Source organism: Bubalus bubalis, chromosome 12, assembly GCF_019923935.1.
Source record: "Bubalus bubalis isolate 160015118507 breed Murrah chromosome 12, NDDB_SH_1, whole genome shotgun sequence".
Taxonomy (NCBI): Eukaryota; Metazoa; Chordata; class Mammalia; order Artiodactyla; family Bovidae; genus Bubalus; species Bubalus bubalis.
In genome coordinates this window covers 37,196,381-37,213,845 of record NC_059168.1, presented here as the reverse complement: position 1 = coordinate 37,213,845, position 17,465 = coordinate 37,196,381, and the positions used below count along the sequence as shown (strand labels likewise).

Below are 17,465 nucleotides of genomic sequence, written 5' to 3'. Positions count from 1 at the left end.
GCACTGGCTTGCACTTCCAGAAAGACTTTAAGCTCAGGGTAGCCATGTTTCATAATTAAATCTATTTGACACATACCACAATGTTTTTAAATTATGTATTTTTAATACTTTAATTGAAAATAAATTCATGCACCAATATGTTAACATATGGAATACAGTGCAGGATTTATTAACATACATAAAATCATACCATATAAATGTTTACAAATCAGATTTAAGAACTTTTCTTGACACACAGACACTATTGCTCTTTAAATATAGTGTGTACATATATCATCATTGATAAATTTGTTCTTCACATAGTTATTTCAATGCAAGGTTCAATCAGTATGAAAGGTCAGTGTACAATATAGGCAGACATGGTTATCACTCATGGTTATCACTCAGCATCACCAGTCACATGGAGACAGAAAACAGAATTAGGGCTGCATAGGGACTCTAACTGTGGGCCCAACAACCTATCAGTGGGTTAATGTAAGGCATTAATAAACTGGCATATAAAAATAGCTTAATGAGTGATCTAATCCATTTAGAATGTTGAAGCACTTCTGTGGTAAATGTTAATCTATTTAATTGAAAATGCTTCGTTTCACCGTTCCTCTAAACTGACAACTGAAAATAGCCAGTAACTCAAGATCCAGAATTTTAGTTCACTGACTAGAAGGTCTAATTGGTATAATGTATGTGCTCAGAGTCCCAGCCTGTCACCAACCTGCCCTCCAGCATGTGCCATCATCAGCCCCTCGTTAGTGGTCAGCAAGTGTCAAGTATGATGGGAGGTGGTCCAGGGTGCCTCTGATTTTGTTGGCCGAGTCACATTCTGTCATCCAGCCAACTCTGAACTAGATTATTTTGCTTTATAATCTTGAGTTATCAAATAATACTGCTTTGGGCTTAGGAATTTGTTCTGCAGAGATTTTTTTTGAATCCAGACTTGACCTGTGTCGTTCACCTGAAGCACACCACTGGAATCAAGTCTACCCTACTCTGGGAGCGGCCCTCCCAGCGCAGCCTCCAGGCACCTCCTCTGTTACCATTTTAGGTTCAGCAGGATAAATCAGCTCATCTTCCTGGACCTACTTGAGCTTTTTTTTCCCCCTTCTTTGTCTATTTTGTAGTAGTTTTGTTTTATTTGAAATGTTTTGGATGTTGTGGGTTTGGCACGCAGTATAATGAAACCCACTCTACCCACCCATCTTCCAACACCTGAACTTAAGTTTCTTTGCTGCTCAACTTCAAATAGCCACTGTTTCCCAAGCACATAACTAATGTCTTTCCTTCGGGAAGCCTTGACCGAAACACATGACATGGGTGACCAGGAATCTGCTAGGATCCTGTAGCCCTCCTCAGTTTTGAAGTTTTAGCACCATATGAGATAATTTGTGGGAGGTGAGATAGCAGCCCACACAACTGGAAGCTTTCAAAGGCACTTAATGGATATAAAACTCTGCAAACGAAACATTAAAAAAATTAAGTTTCTCAACTTGTTTATACATGGCTCATTTGGTTTTGAAAGCTAAATGTGGAGAACAAAGGCTATCAGTATTTCTAGTATTTCGGTGAATCTAACTTAAGCTGTCCTGTTCAACTTCCTTATTTGTAAAAATGAACATTTTTAAAGTATATAGAAACATAATAGCAAAACATCTTTTGTAAAAGTTTTGATGCAAATTAAAAGCTACATATTGGTTAGGGTAACTGAGGCTTTAAATTTTGTCAGTGGGCTACATTATCAGATAGGATTTCTTTGTCAGTGTAGTGAGTACGTGTAGTTTTGAGTCTCAGGAAGAGAGGCAAGCAGTCTTAACACGTCAGCACTGACCTTCCCTCTTGACATCCCGGTTTTGGAAGCTTCAGGTGATGGGAGCAGTCACATTTCACCAGCACTTGGAGCTCATGTAGCTTGTTGGCGGCGTAGACCTTTCCCAGCAGCTGGCAGCCAGGAGGTACCTCGTCATGGCCTCTGTGGTTGCCAGCCGTGGCGGCAGCAGGAAAGCGGATTCTGGCATTTATAGGCATCGCCAAACAAATACACTGAAAAGACAGACCAAACATTTTGCGGGGCTGGACATCATAACTTTTGTCAAGTGACAAAAGTCATTCTTGCCAAGAGCTCCAGAGTCAAGCTCAGGCTGAACATTTTGATTTCAATTTTAGAAGACAAACCAGGGATCTTGCCACCAATTAAAGGTCTATTGGTTTGTTTTTTTTTTAAGGTCTATGTTATCTGTTTGGTCTGGCTCTTTTAGCATGTCCCTTCTGAACGGGAGGACTGCTGGCAGCTTGACTTCACACTTCTCTCTTGTTACCACTGAAGAGGTTTTATCAGCTCCACTCAAGCAGGAGAGCTCTTTCTAGTGTTCAGCACAGGGCCGGGGTGACAGGAGCTCATGGCTGCCAGGCCGAGGGGGGCCCTGTGTTGGGAATGTGACATCCAAGCCCTTTATAGTGACCGACAGCCCCCTCAGATCTCCAGGTTAGCTTCTGTCTCCTGTGGCTGCTTGTTCACGGTCTGGTTGGTGCTGCTTTGGATGGGGGTCCTCCTGCCCCTCCCCACCCCGGGAGCTGCTGTCGGCCCTCTCTCAACGGCTCTAAGTGCCTGCGGTGGTTGACACAGTGGCCTGGAGATGGATGTTTCCGGGGGGCCAGCAGAAAGCCTCCTTTGGGGCCATTTTCTACAAAATGCTTTTGGGTAGAAAGTGGGTTAAAATTCTCTATAGGTACCTTTTCCACAACCTTACTCAAGATTACTAAAAATGCATGTGTTTCTTCTTGATGCCCCTGTGAGCCCAGTCCTCAATTGAACAGAAACCTGTATTCATGTTTCTGTAAAGCTCTTCATCCACATGAGATGTGGAGAAGCTGAATGACTTCGGATGACCTCGTGCTGGTCCCCCACACTCCAAATGAGAAAGGCCCTTGGTGGAGGGACACGAGAGAGCTCCTTGGATAGCATCTCTGGAGTAGGCTGCTAGGGGCTCCTTCCAAAACCTTGGAAGACCAGTCATGCCTCCCAGAGCATGAGGCCTGTTTCTCCCTGAGCAGTGGTGAACGTTAGGGGCCCACCGGGTTTAGGAGTCCACACGCTGGGGGAGGTTCTCCAGCTACTAACCAGCACTGGTCCTAACGGCTTCACTCCTTGTCTGATCTCACGTGTAAAATTGGGTAATGTGTTCTGCGTGACTGAGGCCCAACGTTACTATTTATAAACCTCTCACAGAGTTGTGGATTAATCATCCATGTAAGAACTCGAGTGATGAACTGGAAGTTCTGAGTTACAAGGCCCGTGGATCAAGGTCCCTCCTGATTATATGCAACAGCCTGCAGCTCCTACTGAAATCACCGCGTGGAGGTTGGGTCCCTCAGCACCTGCCCTTCCAACCAGCAATGCCCAGAGTAGCTCTGACCTGCCCTTGGCTTCTCTCCGATCCCAGGCCAACCTAGTGGGGACAGAGGCCCATCACGGTTAGCGTTTGGGGTCACTGGAGACTAAATACCTTACACTGGGAAGTCCTCACTGCATCTCTTGGTCACTGCCCATACCAGCCCCTCCCGTGCCCCTGGGAGGAGCTGACAATTGAGGTGGGGATGGTAGGGGTGAAGGCCAGGCTTTGGGGCAGAGCCAGATGAATCAGGTTGGTACCTGCAGTCGTCTCCTCCAGTGCTGACTACATACTTGTCGTCATGAGAGAAACGGATGTTCGTCACATGAGCTGAGTGACCGAAGTAACGCTTATGTTTGGCCTGTGAGCAAAAGGGAATTGAGGTGACTAAGAGAGCCTGTCCTTCAGCAATCCTGGACTACTCCCAGGACTCCGCTCCGCCTCCCCAGGCTTCCCTTCACCCACGGGGTGCCTGTTAGGTCTGGACATCTCTGGGAGCCAGCCCTTAACTGGCTTCCTGCCTCACTCTTGCCCTGCTCGGTACCCTCACCCCCATCCTCCTAGCTTCCAAGACTTCCCCTTGTGAAGGAGAGAAAAAGGTTAGGGGTGGCCAAGTCTCCCCAGGGCTGTGACAAGATTCCTCTTGTGCTAGATTGTAGATAGTCGTGTCCATGTGGCCACAATCTCGGGGAGAATGCACAACGTCAAAGAGCCTAGAGGCTGTGTAGGGAATTACTCTAAGGGAAACTCACAAATTTCTCTGTGCATGGAAAATCAAAGAGCTTCACCAGCCCAAAGTCGTCTCCCGTGACGATGTTCAGCCCTGCATGGGTCACACAGGCGCAGTTGACGTCAGCCTTGTCTGCATTTCGCGGCCAGATGCCAATGACTTCGTCTCCCAGAATGCTGTTCCAACAGGAAGAGGTGTGAGGTGTGTGACAAGGCTTCCTGCAGTCAGGCATCCTCTCCCGGGAGGAGACGAAGAGTCAGTGCAGTCACGTGGCTCCTCTGTTCCCCTCCGCGCCCCCTTCTCTGTGTACTTGCCCCAGCTCCTGCTGTTCTCTGCCTCGGGCCCCTTTCACCCCAAAAGACAAGTTCCCTCTATCTTTGGTTCTCTCCCTCTTCCCCATAATGCTTCTGAGTATGTGTGGGTTTGGTTGAAGAGTGGGGGCTCCTTTAAGCTCCCAGGCTGGTGGTCTCCTCTCTTCTGACTTGGCAGGGCCCTGCTGCTTACCCTGCTACCTGGTGACCAGCCCTCCCTCCCGTCCCAGGGGTTGGAGAAAGCCTCACTGTACTGGAGAGGGCTTGGCCAAGAGCTGGGAGATGGTTTCCCTTTGAACTTGTTGGGTGGAGCTGGGGATGGGTGGAACACATCAAGAGGGACTTTGCATTTCAAAAGCCCAGGTCAGATCAAAGCCTGTGGCCCAATCTGGGAGCTAGAAGCTTCCTTCCCCTACGCCCAAGGGAAAGAGCTCTGTCTCTGAGCTGCTTCAGATCCCAGCCCCACACAAACTTGAGGCTGAGGCTGGGACAAGAGTAGTCTCCCTTGGGACCTTTCCTGCAGTCACCTTGTCCAGGAGGCCCAGGTGATCTTCTCAATGACCACGGCTTCCGTGACCTGCTTCCCCAGGGGAACTTCATGTACCTGGCGCTTGTAGGCTCCTGTGGACACCTGCAGACGGGAGGCAGCCACGCCCATCAATGTTCTTTCTTTTCTGCCCAAAGGACTCCCCTTCCCATGTGCTGCTTCCCAGCCTCCACATCCCCAGACCTTTCCACCAAACCCAAGTTCAGCTCCAGCCTGCATAGCCTGTGGTCAGCCTGCAGCCGAGTCTACACAAGCAGGGCATTTGCCATCCATTTTCTTGCTATTTTCCAAAGTTCTAAAGCAGTGGTTCGCCAACTGTGGTTCTCCACCAGCAGAAGCAGCATCTGGAAATTTGTTAGAAATGTGTGCTCTTGGACCCCCACCCCCTACCCCCCATCAGATACCCTGGAGAGGGTGGGGCCCAGCAGTCATTTTAATAAAGCCTCCAGGGGATGCTGGTACTTGCTCAGACTTGGGGATCCCTGTTCTCAGGGAAGCGAGGTCCTTCAGTAAAGAACTGAAGCAAGGTTTCTCATGGACAACAGCCAATGTAGATGATCTCTAAAGTATCTAGGACCTGATCCTGGCTTCTCTGGGAACCTTCTAGAGGAAACCAATCGTTTTCCAGCACATGGCTGCTGCCTCCATCTCCAGCCCCCTGTTCCCCTGCGGTGCTGGCCCAGCCACCCCGATTTCCTTGCTGTTCAGGAACGAGCTGCGATCTTTCCCACATTTGGTTTTTCACGCGGAACGCCTGGAACCACATTCCACTGTCTTGGTTGGCTGACCCCTGCACACCCTGCAGACCTCAGTGTGAACAGCACCTCTGGGAGGGGAAGTCAATCTAAACTCAGTGTGTGTTAAACGCTCCCACAGGGCACTGTGCTTTTCCGTCTCAGCACATAAACAAAATTTATAATTATGGGTACACTGGTGTGATGAGTTTAATGCTCCTCTTGTCCACAAGGCAAGCTCCCGGAGAGCAGGGATCAGGCCCGTTTCCTCCACCTAGAAGTCTAATGTAGCACCTGATTCAGTTCACACTTGACAAATGAATGTGTTCTTTTCTCCTTTCAAAATGACTACCTGATTCCTGGCCAGTTCACAAATGCATAATATTTGTTCAAAGCGCTGGAGACATCATTGTTCTATTCTCAGGGCCACGAGTGGAACCCCTCTTGATCCCTTGCCCAGGGCCTTCACTCCAGGGTCATGGTCTGGAGTTGGTCCCAGGGGTGGAGGGGCCACACTACCCATGAGATTTGGAATTGAGATGAAGAAGTATAAGAGGCAACAGGCTTCGGTGCGGCCCTGAGAACTAGGAATTAGGAAGCTTTGAAGGGGCGGTGGTGAGAAGCTCAAGATGATTAGGGCTTGTTTCCTGCTTTCCTACTAAATAATAACTACTCTTTTTCATTCTATTTGACTTTCTTAAATTCTTAAGCCTTTGTTTGTTCAGGTATAAAATAGGAAAAGCAACGTCCTTAAGGGGTTCCTGTGTACACACTGCCTGGCGAACACTCAGCCCTGGTTTCACCTAAGCTGTTGTGAGTAATACTATTATCAATGGTTACCCCTGTTATACTACATATACTTTATAATATATCAAGGGTTATACTATTCTCAGTAAAGCCGAAGCACACCTGGATGTACTTGCCATCTGCAGAAAAATCCATCTGAATGACGAAGCTGGGGATATCTTTGCAGTAGCCGATGCGGTTCAAACTTGTGCCCTGAGTGAGGTCATAGAAGTCAACTGTGTGTTCAGAAGAACCAACGGCTAAGAATCTGCTGTCTGGGCTGATTCTAGAAAAGGCAATTCAAGAGCACGGTCTGTGAGGAGGGCTGCCTGGGGCCAGTCAGGCATGAGGTCTGCTCTGGGATGGACTTCCCAAGCTCAAGGTCAGGTTGGGTAGCTTCTCCAACAGTCTAAGGAATTTGACCGCTTCTCTGGATCGAACCCCCCGAGGAAGAAAGAAAATGGGTGTGTGCAGCCTTCTGTAGAAGGCTCTTCACAAGAAGTTTTTACCACACTTGTGGGAATCAGCAAAGATGTGTCTGAGAACTAACGTGTGAGAGGATCTCCTACCAGAGCTGGCTTACTGGAAGGGACCCTCTCATATGTGAGTTCTTCCTCCCCGCCTCCTGGAACAGGAACCATGGGGAGCCAGAATGAATGCCTGCCTTTCTCCTCCCTGCCCAGACCACTTGCTATGTACCTGATATCTTGGATAGCAGATTTCCGGTCTCTCTTCTTCCCCCAAACTTTCAGGCTGTTCACCAACAAGACAACAAACTCTCCATTCTTCATGCCAATGGCCACCATCTCCCCGTCTGGGCTGTAGGCTGCACACTGGGCCGCGTGGCCCAGGCTCACCTTGTTTAGCAGCTTCTACATGGACACAACGTAATACCCTGAGCTCTTGGCCACCTCAGCTAGTCTCCAGGGGAAATCCTGCACCCAGGTCACCTCTAGGGAGGCTCCGAGGCGGGCAGTGTGTTTTGACTGAGCAGTTGGGGAGACTGTGGTTTAAGCAGAGGTTGGTGAACTTTCTCTGTGAATGGTCTGATAGTAAACAGTTGGCTCTGCCATTGAAGCACGAAAGCAGCCATGGGCGCTGATATAAACACTAAAGCGCAGCTAACTGCAGAAGCAGGCAGCAGGCAGACTTCATCCTTGGGCTGCAGCTTGCTGACCTCTTGTTCAGGGGAAAGAGTTTGAGCTTCAGCGTGTGTCAGTTCAGATCCCAGATCCTGGCTCTGTCCCTTGCTGGGTGTGTTTTGGGTAAGTTGCTCCTCTGTTTTCGTGTGTGTGTGTGTGTGTGTGTGTGGCGTGCTCAGTCATGTCTAACTCTTTGTGATCCATGGACTATAGCCTGCCAGGCTCCTCTGTCCATGGAATTCTCCAGGCAAGAATACTGGAGTGAGTTGCCATTTCCTCCTCCAGGGGATCTTCCTGACCCAGGGATTGAACCTGCATCTCCTGTTGTCTCCTGCATTGGCAGGCAGGTTCTTTACCTGCTGAGCCATCGGGGAAGCCCCATGTGTAGAGAAGTGATACTAATATTGGTCTTGCAAAGTTGTTGTAAGCATTAGTGATGGTATTTATGAAACACTTGGTATGTAGTGGGTGTTAATAAACATAATCAATAATCACAAACTAACTTGAGTATGGGGATTCCCTAATAGCTCAGTTGGTAAAGAATCCACCTGCAATGCAGGAGACCCCAGTTTGATTCCTGGGTCAGGAAGATCCCCTGGAGAAGGGATAGGCTACCCACTCCAGTATTCTTGGGCTTCCCTTGTGGCTCAGCTGGTAAAGAATCCGCCTGCAATGTGGGAGACCTCAGTTCAACCCCTGGGTTGGGAAAATCCCCTGGAGAAGGGAAAGGCTACCCACTCTAATATTCTGGCCTGGAGAATTCCATGGACTGTAAAGTCCATGGGGTCACAAAGAGTTGGACACAACTGAGTGACTTGCACTTTTACTTTCTTTTCACTTTCAACTTGAGTATGACAACCACACTGAGCTTGGGCTTCTCCAAGTCTGTTCCATGATCCTGACACTGAAAATATGACTGAAATATTTACAAGCCATTTTGTAATGAAACCAAGTATTTTAATTATTAGAACATAAGTACTTTTTTACTATCAGCTGAGGCTTGGTAAACATCAGTTTTTCTTCCCCTACTCCTGATTATTCTCTGCTATTTTACATTTTTACTCCAGATGGATCTGTTTTTGGAAATTTTTTGTATTTAAAAATTTTTTTCCAAACTCTAAAAGTAACTTTTTTGGAATTTTGATTGAAATGTTCCACTTGGGAACATCTGACATTTTAAATCATTTTTTTCTCTTCCCCATTAGGGGAAGACATGATTTCTCTCTTTGTGTTTTAGTTTCATGGGTTTTTTTGTGACAAGAGAATAAAGCATTCTCAGTGAGATTATTCCTGTACTATAAATATTCATAGAAGCATATAGCTAATAGATATACACAGAATGGGTGAGTGTGAACGGGACTTCTCTTTACTATGAGTCTAACTTAGCTGCTACGCTGTGGCTGAGCTCCTACCCAACCCCGTCCCCCATCTCTGACTGGCCGGACCTGCCCTCCCCCGACTTGGGGCCTCCGAGCCCAGGCAGGGTCTGCCCTTCACCTTGTCAGCCACCTGCACTTGGGGCGTCCGAGCCCAGGCAGGGCTCTGCCCTTCACCTTGTCAGCCACCCGCACTTGGGGCATCCGAGCCCAGGCAGGGTCTGCGCCTCACCTTGTCAGCCACCCCCACTTGGGGCCTCCGAGCCCAGGCAGGGTCTGCGCCTCACCTTGTCAGCCACCCGCACTTGGGGCATCTCTGCCCAGGCAGGGTCTGCGCCTCACCTTGTCAGCCAGGTCCCAGATGCGGGCTGTGCCATCATTGCTGGCCGAGATGAAGATGTCCTTGGAGGGGTGTGTGGCCAGGCCCCAGATCTCCCCTTCCATGTGTCCATCAATCAAGATGTTGGAAGCAGCATTTTTTTCACCAACTTCAATGATTTCTCCATCCTTGGTTCCCACTAAAATTTTTCCCTGTTGTAATCAAAACACTATTAGAAGAAAAACACTGTAGGATCCCACTCATACGAAATTCCTAGATGAGTCAAATGCATGGAGACAGGAGGTCGAATGATGGTTGCCAGGGGCTGGGTAGGGCAGTCATTATTTCATAGATGCGGAGCTTCTGGTGTACAGGATGAGAAATGTCCCGAGGAGGGATGGTGCTGCTGGCTGCGTAACAGTGAGACTGTATCTGATACCAATGAACTGTATGCAGGGATGGTGCTGCTGGCTGCGTAACAGTGAGACTGTATCTGATACCAATGAACTGTATGCAGGGATGGTGCTGCTGGCTGCGTAACAGTGAGACTGTATCTGATACCAATGAACTGTATGCAGGGATGGTGCTGCTGGCTGCGTAACAGTGTGACTGTATCTGATACCAATGAACTGTATGCTGCAAAACGGCTAAATGGTAAATTTTATGTTCTCTAGATTTTGTCACAATATAAAATAATAATAATAAAAAAACACTATCAGAGCAACTTGGGAAAGTGCATTCGCTGGCACTGGTACTAAAACAGCAAGAGCCAGGAAGTGCCTTGTTTCTAACAACAAATTCGCCATCCTTAAGTGACACGCCCCCCCGACCCCCAACCAGGCCTTTTCTCCCTCCAGCCCCTTGGGAAGAAGTCCCCCAAAGCCCCCCATCCTCTCGTCTCTGCTGGAATGTTCCAGTGCCTTTGAGCTCACTGCAGAGCAGGGCAGCCAATTTCTGCCCTAGCACAGCCCAAACTCTTCCTCAGCTCTTCCTCAAACTGAACAAAATCCATCTCCTGATGACTTCTAGGTTCTAGACGTCATTCTGCCTTCATCTAATTACCCTTCCGTTCCGGATGACTATCGTGTATCTATTTAAACCCCAAATTCCCAGTTTACAATTACGTAGACTCAGGTTTGCCTTTTTAATGGAGAGCGTCTAGAAAGCAAGTTTGTAGACTGATACCAAATCCAACATATAAATACAAGGTATTAAACAGAGGTCAGGAGACTTCAAGTGCTTTAGAATCTCCTAGGGAATTAAAAAAAAAAAGAAGAAGGAAAGGAAAAAAGAACACACATATCAAAGCCAAGGCCCTATCCCTGAGATTCTGATTTGGCACACTGGGCAAGAGCCTGGATATCCATATTTAAAAAAACAAAACCCAAACTCCACAGCTGTGTGTGATATTTAGCGAAGCATCTGACCAAATGCCTTAGTGTGGTGGTCCTTGGCTTTCCCCATCCTGGCTGTGCACCCCTGGGCCTGGGCAAACTACCTAATATCCCTGTGTCTATAACAATAGCAGCTGACATCTACTGACTGTGACCATGTGCCAGGCATAATGAAAAGTCCTGGGCACTGATGATTCATGCAATCCTCACAACCACCATGAGCTGGACACAGAAAGTCTAAGTAACAGAGCAAAGGTCACACAGCCACTTCTCCTGGGTGAGCCACACTCTGCATCCCTGTCTGTCCCACTCTGCTAAGCTGCCTCCCTCCGCAGTCTAAGTCACACCCGGGAGCCTTGTTCTCAGGACTCGACCACCCCCCAGTACAGGGCAAATGTGTGGCTGGGGAAAGGCTGGCTTGCCCGCTCACTTTGCCACGGCACACGGAGCGCACACACTCCACCAGCTGCCCCGTCTCCAGCTGGAAGGCCCGGCAGCGCTTCATCTCCTGGTCCCACAGTTTCACAGCACCTCCTTCTTTGGTCCTGAGAAAGATCAAGAACTTGGCAGGTCAGCCCTCGTCTGAAGACCACTCAGGACCCTCCACTCCCCCTCCCCACCGCCATCTCCTCAAGGTCCTGGCCCCACATCCCAGGGCCCAGCAGGACAACCCCTTGGGGTGGCCCCTTTCATAGACCCTGCTGATGAGCCATCAGAACCCCTTGAGCTTGCAGATTTCCTAGACTGCTGTCAAATGCTACCATCGTAAGAGGAAAGAGAATCCCAATCTAAAAAAATCAAACTGTGCTTTCATTAGATTGGACAATGAAGAGGAGTACTTGGCCTTCACGGGTCGCAGTCCCCACTGGACATCTGTCCCCTCATCTCGCCACTCCTGCCCCCTCCAGAAGAGCTACCAGCAGTAACACTTGATGGACAGCAGAGTCACCGGGGCTATTCAAAAGCATCTGTTCATTGTTAAGCTATAGGACTCCGCCTCTCTGAGCCTCACTTCTGAAGGTTCTGACCCAGGGCCCTCTTGGAGAGATGGCAGACTCATCTCCATGATGCAGAAGAAACAAGAGAGTGAAACTCTGCATTTTCTCCAAGTTGGAGATGCTTCTATCCGTTTCTCCCAAGACAATCACAAAAGACCAGCTGTTCCCAGAGGAGCTCCGGCTTACGGCCGCTCTTTCCCGCCAGTCACGATGAGCCCGTCCCGAAGGGTCGTGTACATGGTGAAGACGGGGCCTGTGTGAGCCTTGGCCACCAGCCGGACGAGGAAGTGGTCCTTCCACACATAGACGTCACCATTGATGGCACCCGTGAAAGTGAGGTTGTTCTGTCAACAGAGGGACACCCTCCACACCAGGACACTGGCCGCGGTTCTCAAGAGGGCCCCCTCCCAGCCACCTGCTCTAGTGCCAAGAAACAGGAGCCAGAGAAGTGTGTGCACAGCTTAGATCAACCTTCTGTATCAGGGGAAGGAAAGAGAATCCTACAAAGAGCACATGGTAAGGAAATCACCCAGCTCTGCAATTCACTCTCATGAGTTGGCTCTGGGGACGGTTGATTCCCCATTAAGCACAGCTCTGCTTTTAAATGCACTTCCACTCTGGGAGCAGCCCCCAGTGACTGCAGAGCCAGGCGGGACCCCAGCCTCCCAGCAGACTCTCCTGGGCTCATCTCCCTGGCCAGGTAAACCCACACTGGGAGGACCAAGAGTTGGCTGTGTTCCAGAACATCCCTGGGCAGCTCCTGTTGCCCGAGAGCCACCCACAGCCTGTGCAAGGGGGTCATTAGGGGACTTGTGGCATGAGAGGGCAGGGGGCAGGGATGCAGTCTGGTGATGGAAATGTCCCTCAGCCTCTGCATCTATCGAGCTCAACACAATGGGCTTGCAAGTCAGTGTGTCTCTGGAATAATGAACCTCCAGCCCTGGGTGGGGGTTCTGCTTTTTTCTAATTAACATTTTGAGGAGAATGATATAGTCAACTTATGCTAAGGAAACAAAACAGTGCTTGCAAATAGTCCAATGAAGGAGAGCCCGTGGAAATGGCTTTCCTGTTGTTCATAGCTTTTAGCATATACCCGCCCACCCCATGCCCGTGCCCAGGGGTCCAGGCTTCCCTCTCAGGAAGCTTCTGCCGGAACTCACAGCACCGAAGGCCACGGACAGCATCGTCTGCATCTTGGCGGCCTCCATAGACCCAATGACCCCTTTCTTGTAAAGCAGGGCGCTGCCTGCCAGGGTCCAGAACTTCATGTGTTTGACCCCAACCGACACAAACTGCGTGTCTGAGTCAGGGCGAAATTCCACCACGAATATGCGCTCCAGGTGGCCCCCTCGGCTGGCAACCTTGGCACCTGTGAGGGTGAGAGAGTCAGGTGAGGCTGGGCTATGCTCAGCTCAGAAGCCTTGGTGGTTGGTGTCAGCTGTTAGATCCTATCACTGGCTCAGAACCCTTCTATACAGATCTTGTACTGCTTCCAACAAAGACAATGGGAGAAAACTACCAGAGAGAAGTCTTCTCTTTATCCTGGGAACTTGTTTAAAAGTCCTGGCTCTTGGAGGGCAGAAGGGGCCCTAGGAGACCATGAGGAAGGCTAAGAACTACACCGTGGCAGGGCCAGAGCAGGTACTGCCCAGAAGAACAGACAGGACGTTGGGAGAGTGAGCCTGAGCCAAAAAGGATGATACTGTGTACAGGGTTGATATGACCTTCTTCTAATGAATGAGGATCAGACGTGTTCTTGGCTACTGCAGAGAACACAGTTAGTGCCATAGCAGAAAGGCTTTATGAAGCAAGTTATACCCTCGCCTAAGAAAGGGCTTTCAACAGTTGGTGGGCTGTCTGAGGAGGTGATGCTGGCTGTATATGTGACAGCATTTGAGCAGAAAATGGAAAGAAGCCTGCGAGGAATGCGTTGGAGGATCTGTCCACGGGGTGGATCCTGACCGGGCAGGAAGGCTTCTCTAAGTCCTTCCAGCTCTAAGGCACTAAAAGTCTATCAGTGAAGACGCCGTGTTTCTCCTCTGTGGGGCTGAGTCTGCTTAATCAGCTGATCATGTGTCATCACAGGCAATGACCTGCATCCCAGGGATACAGACTATGGGGCCATTTGGACACAAGACACTGATGAACAAGAACATGAGAAATGGAGGGAACATGACAAGTCTCATCATAAATATCTGCAGATCCCCAGCCTCTTTTCTTCAGATGGAGGGGAGTGGAACTTCCCTCCTGCTGGGCTCATTTACTGTCCCCTCTCATGGCCCTGCCATGGGAAGATGCTGAGATCATGGGACTCTTGCAGTCCTGGCTGGAGAAGTGTCACCTCTGTGCGTGCCTGGCTGAGCATGCCCCAGATACAGGCGGCCGGGCTGGAGATGGACCTCATTAATGTCTTAACTAATTGGATCTGCTTTTGCCAACTGAGAGAATATACCCAAAAGATTGCCTAATTTTGATTCAAAGAAGACTGTAAATTTAGTAGCAGCCTGTGTGTGCACGTGTATTGGGGGAGGACAAGAAAGAAATCTTGTTCCATTAAATATAAACCTCAATTATAAGGTGAATCCCCATTTCAAAAATGTTTAAAAAAAAGTGTTTCTGAGACGATGGTGGTAAAACCCCATCCCATTTCCTGTAATAAGACAACGAGGGTACCAAAGCCGCAGCAGGATCCAAGGGTCACCAGACAGACTGGGAAGCTTGTATAGGAAGGTGATTAGGACAGAAGTAGTGGAGGGTGCTGGCTGTTGCCTGAGGAGGAAGGCAGTCAGCCCTGGGCCACTTTCCCAAAGACCCTTCACTGCCCAGCCCAGGACTCCGGGGGCCACAGGGTTCAGGATACAGCAGCAACTGACCAGCAGCCTCTCCAGGACTCCACAGGCTGGTGTGGAGCAGTGCTGACGGCGGGCTGTGGAGTGAGGCAGATCTAGGCTGGAGCCCAGCCCACGCCACGAGCGAGCCCCACAGGGGGACAGAAAGCCCGCTCCCCTTACCCTCCTGCCAGCGCCAGACGGTGATGGTGTGCTCGGGGTCCACACCCACTGACACCAGCAGCTTCCCGGTGGCGCTGAAGTTGATGTAGTTCACGCCCTTCGAGTGGAAGCACCGCAGCATGGACACGGTGTGCTTGGTCATGGCGTCCCACACGTGGATGGAAGGTGTCGTCCCTGAGTGTGGGAGGCAGGACGAAGAGCTGAGGTTGGAGATCGGCAGAGCGCGGGCGGCACCGACGCCCACCTAAAAGCTTCTATGACAAGTGCTCAGGGGTGTCACAGAGACTAAGAGGCTAAGAGACCCAGGGCTTGGCCTGGTCGGGGGTGAGAGATAAGGGGAAACACTTGCCTGCTGTGCTTTCAGAGGCAGAGACCTAAGGGTGTTTACGTCCACATCCAACACACACACTCGAGGTGGAGTTGATACAAAGGAAATCGGTGAGGTCAATGATTGTATCTGCGACTCAGCCAGATACAATCAGCAAACATGGTAAATTGACATGATTTTGCTGTGCAGATTTAAACTACTCACGGAGGAAACTGCCTTACCTGGGGTCTCCGCAATATCACCTGCATGGGGTGAGCAATGGCAATGAGGAAGCGTCAAGGGAAAACAATAGCTGAAATAAGTCATGTTTCTAAGAGTGAAGCACTTAACACCAGCATCAAAGTTCCAAATTAAATTAAAAAAATGGGCATGGGTTCAATGAAAACAAGCAGCAAGATATGTTTGTAAAAACTGCCCTTGAAATGACAAAGTTAAAAACAAAAGCAGCAACAACCACTCATCACAAATGTGCATCAGTTCACATTTGTCACTGGCAGTTTCCTAGGGTAAGGAGAGTCAGGCACACACATCGGAATCCACCCTCGCCAAGCACAACCTCCAGGGCCCGTCATTTGAACCTGGGCTCTGAAAAACTATTCTCGCAGCCCCAGGGCTGGGGGTCGTTTATTTGGATACTGAGTCTCTGGTCTGACTTAACTGTCCCTTGGAGTCAGCAGCACTGGATGTGTCAACTCAGACAACACAATCAGGGCTCAAAAACTCAACACCGACATCAAGAAAGGGTGGATATCAGTGACCCCTTCCCCGCCCCCACTGCCGCCCCAGTAGCTGCCGATAAATCAATAAAGCAATGTCTCCGCTCAGAGGAGCGCGACTCGGCACCGGCAGGCCCCTCCTACCTATCTGGCTGGTGGCCACCACGTTCCTGTACTTGGGGTGCTGGTTCACCGTCAGGCAGAGGATGTCGTCCGTGTGCTCCAGGTAGAAGCTCTGGCTCCCTAGGGGAGACAGGGCAGGGTGGGCAGGGGCACGGGCGAGCGCTCAGGGTAGACCCAAAGCTCAGTGAGGAGTCTTGGCAAACGCCCTGTGGAAGTGAGCGCTAACAGCGCCCAGTTCTCACTTACAGAATTGTCCCTGGGGAGTGGGAGATGCTTTGTCACCTGGACACATTCTGTCCCAAGATTAGGAGAGCTAGTGCCTGTGATCTAATCCAGATCTAACACACAAGCTCCCTTCAATCCTCCCGCATCCTGGGTGCAGCCAGAGTGCAGTCCAAGTGCAGAGGTTTCCAGGGTCCAGAAAGTTTCCTCCTCCCATGGCCCAGGACCCACAGCTTCTCACTGTCTTCCTCTGAGCAGAGTGGTGGGGTGCTGGAGACAGTGCTTTACTGACCAAAACGGCACCACTTACTCATCAGAAAGGGAAAACTACACTAGGAAAATGCTTGGGAAATCCCTTTTAATTATCTTTATCTATCAAAGTGCCAACCTACTGGGTACTTGGATGGCAAGGGTGATGGTTTTATCCCTTAAAGCCCTAAGTCAACATATGTTCCAAGTGGAAGAAAGGATAAGAAAGGCTTTATCATCCATTGCAGCAAACGGTTTGCTGACTTGACTGCCCAAGTGGCCACTGTAAACGCACAGGAACTGAGAGGTGAGTGATGGCATTGAATACAAGGAAACAGCACTTTGCTACTAACCTGGTAACATGTGGCTAGAAGACTGAGAAAAACAAGAAATTCCAAGGTCCTCCCCTCAAAAGACAAATCTTTATGTGCCCAGTGATTTTACTATCTTAAAAAAAAAAATCTATGCATAAACTACACAGAATTATGAAGGAGCGTAAAAATTTGAGAGGGGAAAAAAGTTTAAGATATAAAGCAAATAAAGGCAACATATTCCCATATTTAAATCTTGTGGTAAAGATAAGGGTGTCTCTTAATTTCTGAGTGATTCTTTTTGCTTCAGTTGTTTCTTTTAAAAATGAGTTTTAAATTTATAGTTAAATTCTATAATTAAGGGAAATTTAAGGAATTTTTGTTAATTATTTCATAGTTCTCATTCTCCTTGTAAATCTGGTTAAATATTTGAAACAGGCAAAACTTGAAAATCTGAGCTGCTAAAAAATTTGGTGACTTAGAAATTAATGGGAGAAGGCAATGGCACCCCACTCCAGTACTGTTGCCTGGAAAATCCCATGGATGGAGGAGCCTGGTAGGCTGCAGTCCATGGGGTCGCTAGGAGTCAGACACGACTGAGCGACTTCACTTTCACTTTCCACTTTCATGCATTGGAGAAGGAAATGGCAACCCACTCCAGTGTTCTTGCCTGGAGAATACCATGGACGGAGAAGCCTGGTGGGCTGCAGTCCATGGGGTCGCACAGAGTCGGACACGACTGAAGTGACTTAGCAGCAGCAGAAATCAATGAGAAAACCACCCCT

At 49.2% G+C, this 17,465-nt stretch overlaps 1 protein-coding gene across 8 annotated transcripts in view; it reads right to left on the bottom strand.

Annotated features, from left to right (window-relative positions):
* Positions 1-377: 377 nt before the first annotated feature.
* Positions 378-17,465, bottom strand: part of EML6 (EMAP like 6) — a 288,870-nt gene continuing 271,782 nt past the window's right edge. For 3 of the 8 annotated variants that reach the window (XM_025261030.3, XM_044925914.2, XM_044925912.2), the window contains 12 exons: positions 15,920-16,018; positions 14,732-14,905; positions 12,881-13,089; positions 11,907-12,064; positions 11,153-11,267; positions 9,352-9,540; positions 7,191-7,363; positions 6,615-6,777; positions 4,952-5,055; positions 4,136-4,346; positions 3,644-3,744; positions 378-2,034 (listed from right to left, as the gene is read on the bottom strand). In XM_025261030.3, the coding sequence (XP_025116815.2) occupies positions 2,010-2,034; positions 3,644-3,744; positions 4,136-4,346; positions 4,952-5,055; positions 6,615-6,777; positions 7,191-7,363; positions 9,352-9,540; positions 11,153-11,267; positions 11,907-12,064; positions 12,881-13,089; positions 14,732-14,905; positions 15,920-16,018 (1,721 nt within the window). In that variant the 3' untranslated portion in view covers positions 378-2,009. Of the gene's footprint in view, positions 2,035-3,643; positions 3,745-4,135; positions 4,347-4,951; positions 5,316-6,614; positions 6,778-7,190; positions 7,364-9,351; positions 9,541-11,152; positions 11,268-11,906; positions 12,065-12,880; positions 13,090-14,731; positions 14,906-15,919; positions 16,019-17,465 lie in introns of those variants that run through there. The other 5 variants (XM_044925913.2, XM_025261033.3, XR_006543337.2 and 2 more) reach the window with 5 other exon arrangements.